General features: G+C 40.5%; 1 protein-coding gene across 4 annotated transcripts in view; it reads right to left on the minus strand.

Moving 5' to 3' along the window:
- RC3H1 (ring finger and CCCH-type domains 1) overlaps positions 1-17828 on the minus strand; it is a 98153-nt gene that overhangs the window by 17262 nt on the left and 63063 nt on the right. For 3 of the 4 annotated variants that reach the window (XM_084636274.1, XM_084636272.1, XM_084636273.1), the window contains exons 3-9: positions 16251-16371; positions 14529-14768; positions 12287-12462; positions 10056-10256; positions 9306-9438; positions 5261-5379; positions 3429-3541 (exon numbers count right to left, since the gene is read on the minus strand). In XM_084636274.1, the coding sequence (XP_084492400.1) occupies positions 3429-3541; positions 5261-5379; positions 9306-9438; positions 10056-10256; positions 12287-12462; positions 14529-14768; positions 16251-16371 (1103 nt within the window). The remainder of the gene's footprint in view (positions 1-3428; positions 3542-5260; positions 5380-9305; positions 9439-10055; positions 10257-12286; positions 12463-14528; positions 14769-16250; positions 16372-17828) is intronic. The other variant, XM_084636271.1, reaches the window with a different exon arrangement.

Raw genomic sequence — 17828 nt, forward strand, 5'->3', positions numbered from 1 at the left:
ACAAGAATAGGGTCTTCGTTTACATGGGAACAACATACATTCAGGTGTTCAAAATACAACATCTGTGCAGTTAGGGTTTTAGGAAAAGGGTCACAATAGACAATATACAATCTAATTTATTTACACAGCATTACTGAATGAAAAAATACAGGGGAAAAGAACCACTTTCTTCTATCCTACTATTTGCATAATAGGTCACTTCTCTCAGTGTTGTGTGATCACATTTTATTTTAGAACATTTGCAAAATATGCCGAGACCCCAAAGTGCATGCACAATATTCAACACACAATTTGCACTGCAAAATAAACTGAGTGATTTCTTAAGATTCAAAGATAAAAATCCCAATCTCCCCACCCTCAAATAAATCTAACTCCACTTCCTCTGGAAAAGAGCCTGAGCAAATATGAGCTTTATATGTGTGCCCTGAAAAACAGCAGACTAGAACTCTGTTGGACCAGCCCAGAGCGAATTCCAGGTGAATGCCCTTTACTAAAGATATCCTGGCATCAGCTCAGTTATTAAAATCTGGAGGTGTGTTAGCTTAAACACAACAACTGGTCTCTACTATTTGGACTGAACAATAAGAATTTCCTACAAAGGCAGACTCAAAAACTTAAAAGGATTTTATAAATCAAAACCAGCACCTTGAATGGCACCCAAAAGCAAAATCAGAAGCTAATGCAGACTCAACACTGCAGCCAAGATTGCAAGAAATGCCACTGAAAAAAGTGGACAGCTGCATTCTGCCCTAGGAAGTTTTCTCAGAGGTCTTCAGATGTAGGTGCAAGCACAGCACAATAGTAATCCAATCTAGAGGTGATAAGGGCACAGGTAACGCTGCTGAAGTTTGCATTGAGAGGAACAGTTGTAGTTTTGCCAAGCTTAGATTTAAAAAAAAAAAAAAAGCACCGTTTGTTGTTACTACTAATCCATTCAAAAGCAGGTGAGGCTCCATCAGGACCGAAAGAACGCACAGCTCACTAACAGAAGGCAGGCCCAAACCCTTCTAATCAAGGGAACAGACATCAACTTTTCCATCTCCTCTGGCTGGAACTCAACCCTCTGCCAGCCAGCATCACGAAGGTCTCATCTGGGTTAAACTTCAGCCAGACAGCCCCAATTTCATCTAGACAGGGAATGTAGAGTGTACATCATTTGGATATGATGAAAAGGAGCTGTAGAACAGTCTCATTAGCACACAAAGCACTGCAGGCTGGAACACCTCATGTTCCCAACAGTCTCACGCATATTCAGCAAAATGTGACAGAATGGATCCTTGTGGCACATCACATGAGAAAGCCTTCAAGAAGAAGAATAGCAGTTGCACAATACCACCCTCTGGTGGTATTTTTTTTGCTCAGAGGAAAAAGCCATTCAGGCAGTCCCATGAATCCCTGTTGTAGTCTGCAAATATACCAAGTCTCAAAGGCAGCTAATATACTTGAAACATGGACACTTGGTCTTTGCCTACTGCCAGAGAGGATAATCCACTAATGAAACCAGGGTGCTGACTATCTCATAAGCCGTTGTGAAACCAAGTTTGGAATGGGCCCACAGAAGCCTGAGGACTCCAGGCATTACCAGAGCTGCTTCACTACAACTTTCCTCTAAAAAGAAAGGCTACACAGGAGACAATCAGCAAGAGGCAGTTAGTTTCTTGAGCAGGTCTCTAGCAAGAGTTCATTTAAGATATGCTGACACCTTGCTTCTCTCTTTTAGGAAAGCACTGACCCTCTAATTCTAATAATGAATCAAATAGCTCTTCACTGGAGTTCAGCAGAAGGGAAAGGCACAGATCAGAAACACAGCTCAAAGTTATCCAGCCACCTTTAGAACTTCAGTGAGCACACAATTTGAAACTCAAGATGAGATGACATTTTCCCCCTCCCAAAACAGAACTACTGCCACTGAAGCTGCCAATTGAGTCTGGATACAATAGATGCCACCTTCAAAACACCTGGAAATAACAACAGCACATATACTCAACTGTTTCAGAGCTGAGGTAATTTGGATTCACCAGAATACCAACGGTCTAGAACAGCTTTTCCAATCAGTACTTTACGGACACCACAGTGAAGGAAAAGAAAACTGTTTCCATCACAATGACGGCATAGGACTTTTACTAATTATGTGTCATAGCTGATCAAACTACATGAGATATCCACATCTGGTATGTTAGCCTCTTCCCTGTTTCACCTATCAAAGTTCATCTATATACCATGACAACCTGTGAGGATGACAGGTAGAGCCATGGTTAGGAGTAGAGAAGAACACACAGTTGAAGATAATTAGGTTCCAAACTATGAGTACAGTGTTCTATCAAGCTGTAAAGCATTCCCTCCCAAAGAGATCTTATTCTAATGTATAAGAGGGCACAACTGTGGTTCATTAATTTTATACAATCAAAATGTGGCATTTTTTCCCCTCTCTTTTTTATTTTTAAAGAGAAAATTAAAACATGACCATGAAGTAACATTTCTGAATATCCGAACTGGTATTTCTCAAAGTTAAAAAAGGTAACCTTTGGGCTGAGAACACTCATGAGTAATTTCAGCCCAAAATGCAAAAGTTTTGAGAAATAAGCCATATAAAATATAAATTTTGAACTATAGAATGAAATTCTAATCTATAAAAGCATCATCACTGCTTAGCTTTTAAAAAGTCCAAAAAAACCCCAACCTGAGACATTTAGACCAACACAATTCTGCTCTTTCAAATATTCGGCTCTCTCTAAAACTACAGCTTCTATAATTTATTTATCCCAGGATTCACTTGCACAGATGGCATTTCATTATATTGTTAACATTAGCTTTCCTGGTTTATAAGCCACTGTGTAAATGACAAGTTCAACAGAGTTACTGTTGCAAGAAGAGAGCTCTGAGCAAGGTTAACCCTCAGTTTCAAGCTCTTCAAGGTAGCGTAAAAGCTTGAGGTACAAGACCAAGAAAGAGCTGAAGATTTGAAGGATTATCAGCTCCAACCTTCCTCTCTCACCTGATTATAAAATTGAGGTAACGAGCAAAACACTTGGGAACAGTCAAAGCAGCGCACTTTGGAAGTATGTTTAAAATCAGGAAGAAAAACAATGCACTAAGTTTCAGAGTAGCAGTTGTGTTAGTCTGTATCAGCAAAAAGAAAAGGAGTACTTGTGGCACCTTAGAGATTAACAAATTTGTTAGTCTCTAAGGTGCCACAAGTACTCCTTTTCTTAATGCACTAAGTATGCTTGTTACAGGATTTTTAACTGTTCATAGCTGCCAAACAAGGCAAAGCGAGTTTAAGAAAGCACCAGAAAAAACTTCTTAACTGGTAAAACACACCCACCCACCCCCCTTCCTCATTCTCACAATTCTGATAAATGGCTTCCATTGATAATGGCAGGGGAAAAAAGACAAGGAAAGGTTTTCACTATACAAGGCACTCTTACTTTTCTAATTCTTCCTGCGAATGTGCGAAGGTGCAGCTGGCTCCACGGGGACACCCTCCTCTCTGCTTCATGTCTCGGCACATATACGTCTTATACTTGCTGTGTTGAGGAGGCTATGAAGAGTAAAGACAACAAAATAAGGCACTTGAGTATAAATTAATGCACGGAATTAACCAAGAGGGTACTTTAGACTACCATGCTCTCAACAAAATAGGATGTTCAAAGTGAATAATTATTGACAAAATTTATTCAGAGATGACTGCAGGGTGAGATAAGCAATTGAAGGACTTGTGTGTATGATAATTTGATACGACTGTACACTGTACTCAGGATTAGGTACTATGTCAGCAGATCCAGTGCCAGATTTAAAGGACTCATCCATATCAGTGATTACATAAGCAAAACTATTTACTGAGGCTGGATTGGAACAGCCTGTGGGTTCAGATAACAAGCAAGTGTGGACAAAACATTACTGGCAGTTCTGAGCTCGGTGTCTCTTTTCACATTATTAAAAAAACACTTAGTAATCACAGATTGAGTGTTGGGGCTAAAACACCATCAAGTACCGTGGAAGCTACCATCATTGAAGCAAGCCAGAATTTCACAATGAGGGCAGAAAACTTGCTAAATTAACACCCATACCCAAATACCTAACTGATTTTAATGTTAATCTCCATTAATCTTAGTTATCTTAAAATGGCCATTTTTACTTAGCAGGCAAAGGGAAAGGGTTCTTCAAAGCCTGCAGAAAATTCAACAAGCTGTTTTTGCGTTACAGATTAACAAGTTATCCCATACTTGAAATTTTACCAGTTTAACACTTTACTTGAGTCTCCCTCGATCTCAAAATGGCCCATTACTACCCCCTTTGAACTTCACATATTAGTTACCTCTCACTGAAAATTCCTGTGCTGGCTGTATCTGAACAACATAGTAGTTGATAAATAAAAATTAAATTATTTTTGGGTGAACATTTTGGGAGCCAATCTTGGTCCCATGGAGGTCAGTGGGATTTTGAAGTTCCCCATCACCACTATTTACTTCAAAGGGAACTGAATAGTGCATGGGGTATGTGAGCATGTTGCCCTCTACTGGCTAATTGTACGTAAGAAAAAATGGAAGGAAATGTCCATCAGACATGAGCAACAGAGCTCTGCTAGCTATGTGGGGCACACATGCTTTTTGGGAGGTAGGAGGATTTGGTTTCTTGTCCCAGCTGTGCATGAAAACTATGGCTAGCTGATGGCATCCACACAAAGGCTGTAGTTACAATCCCATTCTAATGCTAATTTTGATCCCCCTTGCAGCTCCTTGCTTTAAAGACTGAGGTTTGGTAAATTATGTGATAGGTAACAACACTGTTTAGCTACCTCAGTTAGTTCTTGAAACAAAGGTTTTCAGTTTGGGGATGTATAATAGCACTTCCCTCGAGTTCCAAGTGTTAAGCTTTACAGAACCATTACAAGCAAGTAATACTGGTATTGCGTCCCTCAAAAGGTGCCACCTCATGTGTGAAATATGCCAGTTTTTAAAAAAAGCAACATTGGCACAAAGATTTTTTTTTTTTTTTTGGGAAAGGGGTTTGCTATTGATTTCCCTGTAGCTTCAGATGGATTAGATTTTCTTCTCTTCATCCTGATCTACTGTGCAAAGATGTGTGAGATGATTGCCTGCTGAGGACAATACTCACGAGGCACTACAATGAGACTCCCAAACTAGTTTTATTGAAGTATATTTGAAGCCAGGTCACATACAAATAAATCTGTGCCATTTGCTCCAACCAAAGTTTAGAGGCTAATAGTTTCCCAGATTCCTAATGTTCCAGTCTTTACCTGCTGCTGATCTGTTCCTTTCTTGCTGTGATTCTGAATGTAATCAACTAGTCCATGTACCACTGTCCTCACAGCAACTAATCCATTTTCTAGTTGTTCCCATGTTGGGGGTGGGGCATCTGCAGCATTCACAAGAAACAGAACATTTCTTACAATTAAAATTAAGGTGTTTCCACAACTAGTTATCAAGAATATTTCAATGTTAAAAAACCCAAAATACACAAAAATTTAAGTAGCAAACCTCAAGGAGCGCTTTACCAGGAATCAACAAAAAAAACGCTCGGAGTCTCTGTATTGATAATTTAAAGAACGAAAATTACAATGTCAGAGAACTGAGCTGCACAACAAGTTACATAAAATCAGCAAGCCAGTATCTGGCATGTTAGAAAAAAAAATTCAGGAAACACTGGTGCTTTAGTTCCTAGTTCAGCTTTGACAGACTGACAAGTAAAATCACTGCACATATTTTGATTTTGACAGTACTATAGAAACTTGACAAGCACACAAGTCTTTTGCACAGAAAATACTTGATCAAAGTCTTTGTTTTCACACCACTCTTTTGTGCAACTCATTTTAAAAATGCTGCACCAAAACATATTGGTTTAATATATCTAACTGTGACGGAACATCTCCGACGTACGTTAGTGTTTGGTGCATTGGAAGTGGATTGTTTTTGGAAGCAGGGTCTTTTCTGCAGGACAAGGCCTGTCCTCCAGATGCATGATACCTCCGCAAGGCCCTATATCACACAGACATTATTTTAGGCAATATTATCTACAAAAGCCAACATTACCCTAGATCACAGGTTCCCAAACTTCTTATTGAGTACACCCTTCTAGATCTACCAGCTGCCTGCATACTCCTACCCTTCTCATCACTGATATTTTGTATTCTTCTTAACACTACTGCTCTTTAGCCATTTGTCCATATTTCACTGTTACGTACAAATATAGTGCGACAGGGTCAGGCCAGATGGCTATAGGAGAGTAATAGAAGGCAGATATATTAGCCCCAGGCTAAGTAGGTCCCTTTTCCCTGGGTAAGGTAACAGGGAAGGTTCCAGAACAATCAGGAACCTTCTGGAGACTATTAAGACAGGCTGATTAGAACACTTGCAGCCAATCAAGAAGCTGCTAGGATCAATTAAGGCAGGCTAATCAGGGCACCTGAATTTTAAAAAGGAGCTCACTTCAGTTTGTGGTGTGCGTGTGAGGAGTTGGGAGCAAGAGGCACTAGGAGCTGAGAGTGAGAACGCGGACTGTTGGAGGACTGAGGTGTACAAGCATTATCAGACACAAGGAGGAAGGTCCTATGGTGAATATAAAGAAGGTGTTGGGAGGCGGCCATGGGGAAGGAGCCCCGGGAGTTGTAGCTGTCACACAGCTGTTCCAGGGGGCACAGCTGCATTCCACAGGGCCCTGGGCTGGAACCCGGAGTAGAGGGCGGGCCCGGGTTCCCCCCAAATCCTCCTAACTCCTGGTCAGACACAGGAGGAGTCGACCTGCACTGTGAATTCTAAAAAACGGCCAAGCTGAGGGCTGCCGTGAAGCTCCAAGGCGAGCAAATCCACCAATAAGCGCAAGACCCACCAAGGTAGAGCAAGAACTTGGTCACAATAGTTATAGTGCAACGTATACAATCAGAAAAAACACCCAAACCCTGATTAAGTTCTGATTTCAGTTAGACTGGACAGTTGCTGGGCAACTGAGCCCGTGCTGTACGGTGAATGGAGGCGAGAGCTCTGTACATCAGCATCTCTGTATCTGCGTTCTCCTGAAGTAAATTACAGTAGAACCTCAGAGTTATGAACACCAGAATTATGAACTGACCAGTCAACACACACGTCATTTGGAATTAAAAGTACGCAATCAGACTGCAGCAGAGACCAAAAAAAAAAAAAAAAAAAAAGAAGCAAATATGGTACAGTACCAAGTTAAAAGTAAACTACTAAAAATAAAGGGAAAGTTTAAAAAAGATTGGACAAGGTAAGGAAACTTTTTGTGCTTGTGTAACAAACTGAGATGGTTAAAAGCAGCATTTTTCTTCTGCATAGTAGTTTCAAAGCTGTATTAAGTCAATGTTCGGTTACAAACTTTTGAAAGAACAACTTTTTGTTCAAAGTTATGAACATTTCAGAGACACTAACAACCTCCATTTCCAGTGTTCATAACCGAGGTTCTACTGTATTGTATTTTATATAAAATTCCCACAATTTTAAAGCTTAATCTGAGTAGCCTATTATGAAAATGCAATAAATAAATTAAAACCCACCATTACATAGTTTTTCCTGCATTATCCCCCCTCCCCCACCCAAGATGTCTCACGAACACCCCCCCCCCCCCCGGGATACACTTACCACAGTTTGGGAACCCCTGTCCTAGATCATCTAGAGAGGCACTCATTGTAAAACACCACAAGTTACTCACTCTCTCTCTCCCCCAGATGCGAAACAATACAACTCCACAAATCAACCACTATTTAATACATGACAGAATCAGTAACTATGGGCCATCGGCCAGAATAGATATTTATTCTTTTATCTGGTTGATTACTCTTCCAGCTATTTAACCTAATCCAGCAGAAGATAATACCACTGGGTGCAAGTGCGCGCACACAGCGCCTTGAATCAGTGGATCTCAAAGTGCTCTACATACATTGAGTCTCAAAATCTATTACACCCATCAAATCTTTAATTTATCAGACACCCTCTAGCTCATATATTTATGAAAAATGTAAGTTGGGTCCAGGAACATCATCAAGGTAAGTCTAGATCCATTGAAGACTCATCTGCTGGGTAAAAGGAGGGGCACTGATGACTCCATCTCCTATAATCAGCCTCTGTCTAGTAGGTATCTGATACATTTGAAGTTCTGCCCTCCTATAGTTCCAGAAAGTGAAAAACACATTTCTGTCCTTTCTCCCTGCCCCAGAGTAGGAAGCAGGCAGGGGGAAGATCTGATATTCTTCCCCGCACCCTACCTGGGTGCTTTAAAGGGGAGGACTTCCATGACCAATACTCCTGCAGTCACCTTATGTTATTTTGTTATTCTCTCCTCAATTCTCTTCTGTGTCTTAGTTTTCTCAAGTAGCAGCAGCTGCCACTGCCCAGAACACTGCCATGGTACTTGATAGTTCCAGTGTTGCCAGGGATTAAATAGCAGCAATGCTGTCAAATTCACTCTATTCTTCTTTCCCACAGGTGTAAACAGCAGTAGAAGAGCTCTTTGGTAGATTCAGGAAGAAAGCACTGCATTTTTGGTTACTAAGCACTGACTGGTCCATATTTTGAAGGTTCTGTTTGCAACCATAAGAGTCAACTTTACAATCAACCAAAACCCCTTATCAGTTCCTGTAGTAATAGATAGCTTAGGCCTCCACACTCACTGGGGAAAGCTTCCCACTCACCACTAGTGAGTAGATTTAAGGCTATACATTTTATTGTACAGGTGGGTAGAGCAGTCTTCAGCCACATGAGCCTAGGTTCGCCTCACAGGTACCCACCTTAGCTCTACCATTTATTTTCTCCTCTCCTCTCCAATCCACTTCCCTTCCCCTCAAGTTCCCTCTCCAATCTGCATTTTCTTCTGCCTTCCCCACAACTTGGATTCCCCTTCCCAGTCCCTACTTTCTTTCTCCCCACTTCCTTTCCCCTGAAGGGTTCCCTCTTCCATTCTGTGATCTTGGAGGACTTCAGCCATTCAAAATTTCTGAGTAGCCAGCAAAATGGCATGACACTTCCCACAATAAACAAACTGCTTGTCTATCTAGCCTGACCTTTTCCTCCTCTGTGTAGTTCCAAAGTATTAGGATTAAGATTCCTCAATAATTCTTCCATGGAAAATGCCTTCTGATTTAAAAAAACAATAAAAAAAGAGTGTGTAGTCCAAAATTCTGAGAACCTACCACTGTAGAGAATATTCAAGACGAAAACAAACCTCTCGGGAAAAATTCAAGACACAGAGTTTTTGATTAAACAGCTAATACAGTAAGGCCATTCCGTTAAAGCAGACACTACTATGACCTTGCAAGATGCTAACAGGTTTACCTGGACTAGGGTCAATATTTGCCAAGAGCTCTAGGTGAGGTCGAAGCCTGTTCAGGTTGGCTGGGTCTCCAGTCCTCTGGAGAGCAATGGTTAGTTCTTGAACACTCTGTGCAAATGAGGCTGGGGTCTGCAACTTAAAAAATTGTAACAATTAACTTTCTACAGGCAAGGCAGCCCTCACTGCTTCTGCAGGCTACTCCACTAGGTCACAGAGTCACTTTCCAATTGTTTCATTTCATTTTCACCCAAGATGATTTCTTCACCATGTGCTCCCCTTTCTTCAATACGAAAGACTATACCTCAACCAAAGATACACCAGAGGCTTTGGTTCTCCCTGGATGTTCTAAGCCATTTATATTCCAGTAGCATCCAGTGACAGCAACAAGAATTGGAGCTCCATTGTGCTAGACCTCTCCTAAAGGCCCAAAGCTTTCTTTGGCCTCCAGACCAAGAAGTTTGCAATCTAATTTAACTTAAGTGTAATAAAGAAAAGAAAGGAAGGTGGGGGATGGATGACAAGGTAACAGTAATAAGAATTCTTTCTAGCTACCACCTCTATTGGAAGTGGATTAACTATGATGATGGGAGAACTTCCATCACTGTAGTGAGTAGATACACTGAAGTGCTCCAGCTGTACCACTGTAACATTTCAAATGTAGAATAGCCCTTCATCGACTCACGACGAGGTATTAGGTTACAAAACAGCTGGGGAAGAGAACAGATGGTTGGGCTGATTTGAGGTGGCTTTACCTTGTCAATGATGGACTGCATGTGGGATTTGTGGGACTGGTCTCCATATAGCAGCGAGGACCACTGATCCGGTGCAATGCGTAAACCTGCTTCCATGGCAATCTGCACAATCTGGGAATCATGTTCCCTTCGCAGAGCTTCATAGGTACGGAACTCCTCCTTCAACTGCATCAGGGAGGAGTCCTCATCACGTTTCGTCACCTGAAGGGGAAAAAGTTGCCCATTACAATGAGCCAGGGATAAATCAGATGGCAGTGCCAAGCTCAGAGCAAATACATTCTTAGATGAGTACCAAGTTTCCTCCTCCCAAAATAGTATTAATATCACAATGCTACACAGTAAACACCAACAAATGAGAATGGTTTCTCCTGACTAATAAGGGATAAGCTTTCCTATATTCATATATTGAAATGCTATGGAATACATTAACTCAGATGTATAGATCAGTGACTTGAAGCCTGATTCCAGATGTTAGAGAGAGAAGCATTGCATTCTAGATTTTTACACTGGTACCCATCACCATGGTGCCTGAGTTCCTTCACTTCATCATGGAAATCTTTCACCAGCAGCAACAACGCAATACAATTTCAGTTTAGTCTCTTTTCACTGTAACTTCATTTTGGTGAATTTTTGTGCAAAGAATGGACATACTATAAAAACATGGTGTCAGCAACAGCGTAGGCTTCCCTTATGCAGCTCTACCAGTGAATCTCACCTTTGATGTGCAGCACACCCCACACTAGTTCAATCCTAACCACCATACATACAACTCATTCAACATATCCTAGGGTATTCTACCAGCAAGTCTCTCCTAAGCAGACAGAACATAAGCTAATTTGTTTGGTGGTTTTGATACTGTTCATCCACTATGACCTACTCTGAGCCCAAACTTGCATTTCACTTGCAACTTAAAACCAAATTACAGCCAAAGTCCCCCTCCGTGAACTCTCTGAACATTCGGGACTTCACAAATGAGACCCATTCTGAAAATACAAGTGTCATACATTTAATCATAGAATCATAGAAGCGTGGAACTGAAATGGACCTCAGTAGGTTCTCCTGTCCAGTCCCCTGCACTCAAGGCAGGACTATATCTTAACTAGATAATTCCTAATAAGATTTTGCCTAACCTGTTCTTAAAAATCTCCAATGACAGATTTCCCAACCTACCTAGGCAATTTGCTCCCATGGTTAACCATCCTGACAGTTAGGAAGTTTTTCCCTAAATCCAATCGAAATCACCTTTGCTGCAATTTAAGCCAACTGCTTTTTGTCTTATCCTCAGAAGTTAAAGGAGAACAATTTTTCACCCTCCTCTTGTAACAACCTTCTATGTACTTGAAAACTTACGTCCCACCTCACTCTTCTCTTCTCCAGACTGAAAAAAATGGTTTTTTTTTTTTTTGGTTTTTTTTAAATCTACCCTCATAGGTCATGTTTTCTAGATCTTTTATTGTTTTTGCTGCTCTCCTCTGGATCTTCTCCAATTTGTCCACATCCTTCCTAAAATGTGGCACCCAGAACTGAACACAATACTCCAACTGAGGCCTTATCAGTGCAGAGTAGAAGGGAAGAATTACTTCCAGTGTCTTGCTTACAACACTCCAGCTAACACATCCCAGAACGATGTTTGATTTTTTTTTTTGCTGTGAGTGCCCGCAATATTGTTGACTCATATTTAGCTTGTGATCCACTATAACCCCTAGATCTCTTTCTACTGTACTCCTTCCCAGGCAGTCATTTCCCATTTTGTATGTGGGAAATTGACTGTTCCTGCCTCAGTGGAGTACTCTGCATTTGTCCTTATTGAATTTCATCCTTTTTACTTCAGACCATTTCTCCAGTTTCTCCGGATCATTTTGAATTTTAATGCAAAGCATTTGCAACCCCTCCCAGCTTGGTATTATCTGCACACTTTATTAGTGTACTCATTCTGCCATTATCTACATTTATGAATATAATGAACAGAACCGGATCCAGAAATGATCCCTGTGGGACCCCACTCTATATGCCCGCCCAGCTTGATTGAACAACTGATAATGAATAACCACTGATAACTAATTTATAGCATAACTATAAATTCAAAAGATGCAAGCAAATAAAAGCCTTCTTTATTTGCAGACAGATTGGAGTGTGGTTCCAAATTTAATGAAGTCTTTTAGCATTTTCTGGGATATAACAAGTAAATCTTCCTTGCATTGTGGAACCTCCACGCAGGGTTTACTTCATACCTTGAAGCAGGAGGCTCTGTAAAGAAGCTGGACAACATGCCCAATGCTGGTTTTAGAAGCTTGAGGAAATCGTGGCTCCAATCTCTGCACTACAAAGAGAACCAAGACCTTTCGTGACAAAGCAGATCCATCTTCCAGAGCCAGCAGAACCAGCTTCAGTGCTTCCTCTTGCATTGCTGGAAAATACAAAGCAACAAAAGAAAAAAAAAGGAAACAAACCAAGAATGATCTTGCATTAATAACATGCTTTCCCTACAAATGGGTGCAGTAGGTAACCGAAAGGGGCAGGCAAAGTCACTCCAAAGCTCCCAGAAAGCAGTAGGGCATGTGGAAGACACTTTCAACACCCTTGCATTAATAATGGAAGGAGGGTGCAGGGATAGGAAACAGCAAACCAGCCGCCTAAGCACCAAACTTCTCAACTACCTCCCATCCCGCTGCAGTCAGAGCCCCCCAGCTTGTTGGTCCCACGTTATGGAGCAGCAGATGGGAGTGTGTCCAGCCCTCTCTTTTTATGAGCTTAGGAGGAAAAAGGAATCCCCCCTTTTTCAGGGGAGGGCTAGGCACACAAGTCAGGGTCAGAGCAGAAAGAAAAAAAATTCATATCCACTCATCCCTAATATTGTGCTCTCCTCACTAGGGCTATGTTCTTCCAAAACGAGAACAAATGGAAGAGGCAAACCAGGGTGGACAAAAAATAGATTTTTAAACTTAAATAAATGTTTCCTTTTAAAAATAAACTTATTTAAAATAAATTTTTAATTATGAGAGCCTATATTTAGGCCTAAACTTATTCTAATCTATTACAATTATTTAAACTAAATTAAAATAATTCAACCACTACATGCTTGCTGCCAAAGTTTTAAAGAACGTCAAATCACTGAACTCGCAGAAGTTTGTTGAAGTGCTAGACCAGCTTTTGACAGCAAGAGCCTTGTCTGCATGTACAGAGTATTTTAATTCAGTTTATTTCAACTAGTTCAGTTCATTGACTAATTCATTCAAAGTTGAGAAATAAACTGGGAGATGTAAAAGCAGGAAAGCTTTTTTTCCTTTTCCAATATACGAATAAAAAAGAGGTACAAGAGGATGAAATCTACCAGTCCTAAAATCTTGAAGGATGTGATCACTAGAAAGAATCAGTTCAAGTCACTCGCTACAGATATTTCCTTTGTTTAATAAATCAGTTATAAATGCAAAACATGTTTTGATAATCCTTTTCTCTGATGTATACAAACACATTAAGGTAGTTATATTTAACTAAAATAATTTTTTTTTAATTATGCACTTAATTTAATTTTTACTTATTGTTTGTGTACACCTGCATTTGGATGGAAATTAAAATTATTTAGTAAATTAAAAAAATGCACCATTCACCATTTTCTAACATAGTAAAAACATAAAAATTAAGAATATGTACCTTAAACTACAATTAAGGATAAGGTTATGCCACAGAGGTCATGGATTCCATGACTTCCAGAGACCTGTGTGACATTTTCCACCTGAGTTCTTGGGGGGCAGGAGACCGCCAGGAGCAGCAATGTGCTGCCCCCACTCCCTGTCCTCCCCAGCTTCAGTCATTCCCTGTCAGCCCCCTCCCAAGGCCCATTATTTTTCATAAAAGTCAGACAGGTCATGGGCTTCTGTGAATTTTTGTTTATTGCCCACAGCCTATCCCTGACTTTTACTAAAAATAACCATGACAAAACCTTAACCTTAGTTATAATTGCTTTTATAGCAATGTATAGGTATTGTGTACTCTCCTGGCGAGTGAAAAGTACCACTAAATTTAGTGTAGAAGCTTTATTTAGTTGCAAATCAATATGTTTTAATGATTATCAACCTGTCTTTTCTCTTTCCTAAAGTACAAATGCAAATTAATCATTTAAATGAAGGTTTCCTGCTCGCTGATTTAACCCATGATTAAAGTTAGTAATTTTAAAAATCACGGATTTAAACCTCTCCACCTTGAGGCAAACTACTCAGTCTTCTCTGTTCATGTCAACAACTAAAGACATCAGATTTTTTTGAGCTTTGCAAAAACGACAGAATAAACCCTAAAAATATTTGAAAGACAATACAAATAGTTCAAAGTTACCATTAAGTCAGAAGACCTACTGCAAAATATCTGAAGAGAAACCCCCACCGAATAACACTGCCAAGGCAGTTTCCAGCCATCTTTTTTTCTCCAATCCCTGAATCCTGATACTGCAGAAGAACTAGTGATCTCATGGATACATACCTGGCCCAAGGAACTGACAGCCCCTGGCCCTCACTGCAGCCCAGAGGTTAGAAGAGAGTTGCTGGGGGTTTTGATGTTGAAGAATGAGCTCTGTGACTGTTCTTTCACCAAGTGACCGTGCTGCACGCATGGCCCTGATCCGCCCTTCTTCCTCTACTAGCTGGCAGTGAACTAGCGTCACAAGCTTTCTCTGCATGGGGCGACTTAGCACACTCTGAGTGGTACTGTTCAGACCCACACCTTCAGAAAAAAAGCATACAAAGACAATCAGCCAAATTTCTCCTTCTACAGGATTATCTAAAAGCATTACAGGTATCACATTCTTCTAGCCAAGCCAACTTTCAACTTCTGTGTTTTGCAATTTAAACATCCTCTAACGAGCTCCTGCTGCACTTCATTTTAGTACATTGAACACTACATCCAAACCTGTCAAAAATGCACTGTGAACTTTGAAAGGTTCATTTCAGGCAGTGCTTGAAGGGAAAAAACAAACAAACTGCTCACTAGACAGCTTTAGTGCTTCAGCTGCTCATAGCTTTGCCAGGAGACTCAGAATGGGGTGAAGATAAATTTGTCAAAAACCTTTTAACCATAGGCAGATATGAAAGATGAAACCCTTGAGCAGGTCTAGAGAGAATAGCCTAGTAGAAATCTTTAGTAAAAGGCAAAAAGTTTGTTTGCTTTAAAGAAAAACCCAAGTATTACTAGTACCGATTATACCCCAGACTCACTGATGGGGCCTCATCTCGGTCTCTCTCATCCTTTCTAGCTATCTCTGGCTAGCAGGTGTCTCACGTATAGACATTTACAATCACCTAGACCAGCACACAGATATTTAAATAAAAGAGTTCTATTGTTATTACAATTGTTCAAACAGGATTACTCAGACAGATCCAGTACCTATATAAGGACATGTGCAATCAGCGTTGGCTAGCCCCAGCCCTCCAGTCTAAGAGTCAAGCCACCCCGTTATAGCATGACATTGAAGTTGTTCGACTTCCTGTTCCCATCTGCTAGCTGAACAATACAAGTCCAACTTTCCTGGATTGACTCATGGGACATCAAACAAAATTTTACTTTACCTGTTTCAGATTATATCTTCACTACAAAATGGAGTTTTTACGGTGAGATAGGTAAGACAAGAAACAGGTGACTTACCTCAATGTAGCTAGTGGAGGTCAAGAGTATAGGGATGGCCTTGACTAGCTACAACAACGTAAAACCTATCAGAGACTTGTATCACTATGATTTTAGAGTAAGATATATCTCCCCTTCCCCCCTGCAAAGCAGAGGTCACCAAACAGCACCCACCGGGGCAGTTCTGTGCGCCCACAGGACACCACTCTGCCGAAATGCCACCACTGAAGAACCGCCTGCCGAAATGCTGCCGAGAAGCGTTGCCGTTTCTCGGCGGCATTTTGGCAGCAACACTTCTTGCCGCTGCCGGCTTTTCAGCGGCATTTTGGTGGCGGGGGTGTCTGGCACCCGCCAGAGTCTTCTGGGAATAGGGATATGCTATTCCCACAGAAAGGTTGGGGACCACGGTATTAAAGAAATAGCTTTAGTGCTTAGAAAACCCATTTCTTTAATAGGACTTGACCTTTTTTCAAGTGGATTTAACTAGAATTATTTTGATGGTGTAAGGTCTTTTTAAAAGAAGTGATGAACTATTACCTGTTACCAGTTCTCCCTTCCAAGGAAGTAGGGCAGTGCAGGACTTACCTCTCGCACTGCTGAGTGGTTTGAGGTACAACGCTAGTTCTTCCACACATTTCTTGGCCTCCTCATAATGTTTGGTGTCTTCTACTCCACTGCACAAAGTAATTGGCTGCTGCTCAGGAACCTGAAAACAGATGAAGGTAAACTTACACACCACAGTATGCACAGACACACAAACACACCATACCAAGCTCTTTAATGTCAAATATTCTCTCACGCCCAACTACCCAACCTTTCCACAACATTAACTTGGGAACGTGCTCCAGCTTTAGAACCCTTGACATTTCACTTCATCCATGGTATTCTTAACACTTGAAAAGCTTTTTCAACCTGAAGCTTTTAAAAATTGTTTGATATTAAACATATTGTGTGATGATGCTAAAACGTCTAACAGTTTCTCTTTACATAGCTAGTTGTATTATATGGCAGCACAAAGGCACTTTAGTAAGCTTGTGGCACATATCAATGTATGCCTTAGAATGAAGTTTAAAAGAAATGCTGAAGCTTGCAATGATTTCAAGTTTACTTGGAATTTGTGGCAACACAACCATTTTGATGTAGTGGTTGAAATGATAAAAGCAGAACACTTATAATTTACTGGAACACACTCCAGTATATCAGATATTAAAGCAACACACCAGTAGTTTCATATGTACTGGTGATCAGTCTTTGATGCTAAAGCAAGATATTTAGAAAGACACTCAAAGCTAGTAGGCCTAAAATTAGACTTACCAGCTGGTTTGGTTTGCAGGTATGTGCAGATCTACACTGAGGACTTGGCTGCTCTAAAATTTTCTATAGAAAGGCAAATAGTCAAACTGCTGCACTGCACATTAGACTTGTGTCTAAGATGAAGCACACAAACCGATGCATGTAATTGCTTTATTTCCTCCCTGAACTTGAATCACTTAAGGCAGTGGCTCTCAACCTTAAGTTCCACCTCAATTAAAAACTACTTGCTTACAAAATCAAATATAAAAATACAGGTTAACAGCACACTTACTGAAAACTTGCTCACTTTCCCATTTTACCATATAATTATAAAATAAATCAATTGGAATATAAATATAAATATTGTACTTACATTTTGGTGTATAGTATATAGAGCAGTATAAACAGGTCATTGTATGAAATTTTAGTTTGTACTGACTTCTCTGTTGATTTTTATGTAGCCTGTTGTAAAACTAGGCAAATATCTAGATGAGCTGATGTACCCCCTGGAAAACCTCTGTGTACCCCAAAGGGTTCGTGTACCCCTGGTTGAGAACCACTGACTTAGGGCTACTGTCATTTTTAGTTTAGGGAGACAATGATAACAGCACATGTATCAGGCTACACTTGCAAAAAGGGCGAGACTGTAAACCCATTAACAACTAGTGACTTTGTGCTAGGTGTACACACACACTATGGAGCATAAAGTTATTAGTCTAAGACTCTAATACCACAATACGTTAGCTGGTTTTTGTTTGTTTGTTTTTTAAAGCATTAAGAGGAGGTATTCATTTGGAGGAGAGGAGAGTGTTCAGGAACAGTCAGCATGGATTCTCCAAGGGCAAGTCATGCCTGACTAACCTAATTGCC

This window comes from Lepidochelys olivacea (assembly GCF_965140295.1).
Source record: "Lepidochelys olivacea isolate rLepOli2 genome assembly, chromosome: 8".
In the NCBI taxonomy this organism is placed as follows: domain Eukaryota; kingdom Metazoa; phylum Chordata; order Testudines; family Cheloniidae; genus Lepidochelys; species Lepidochelys olivacea.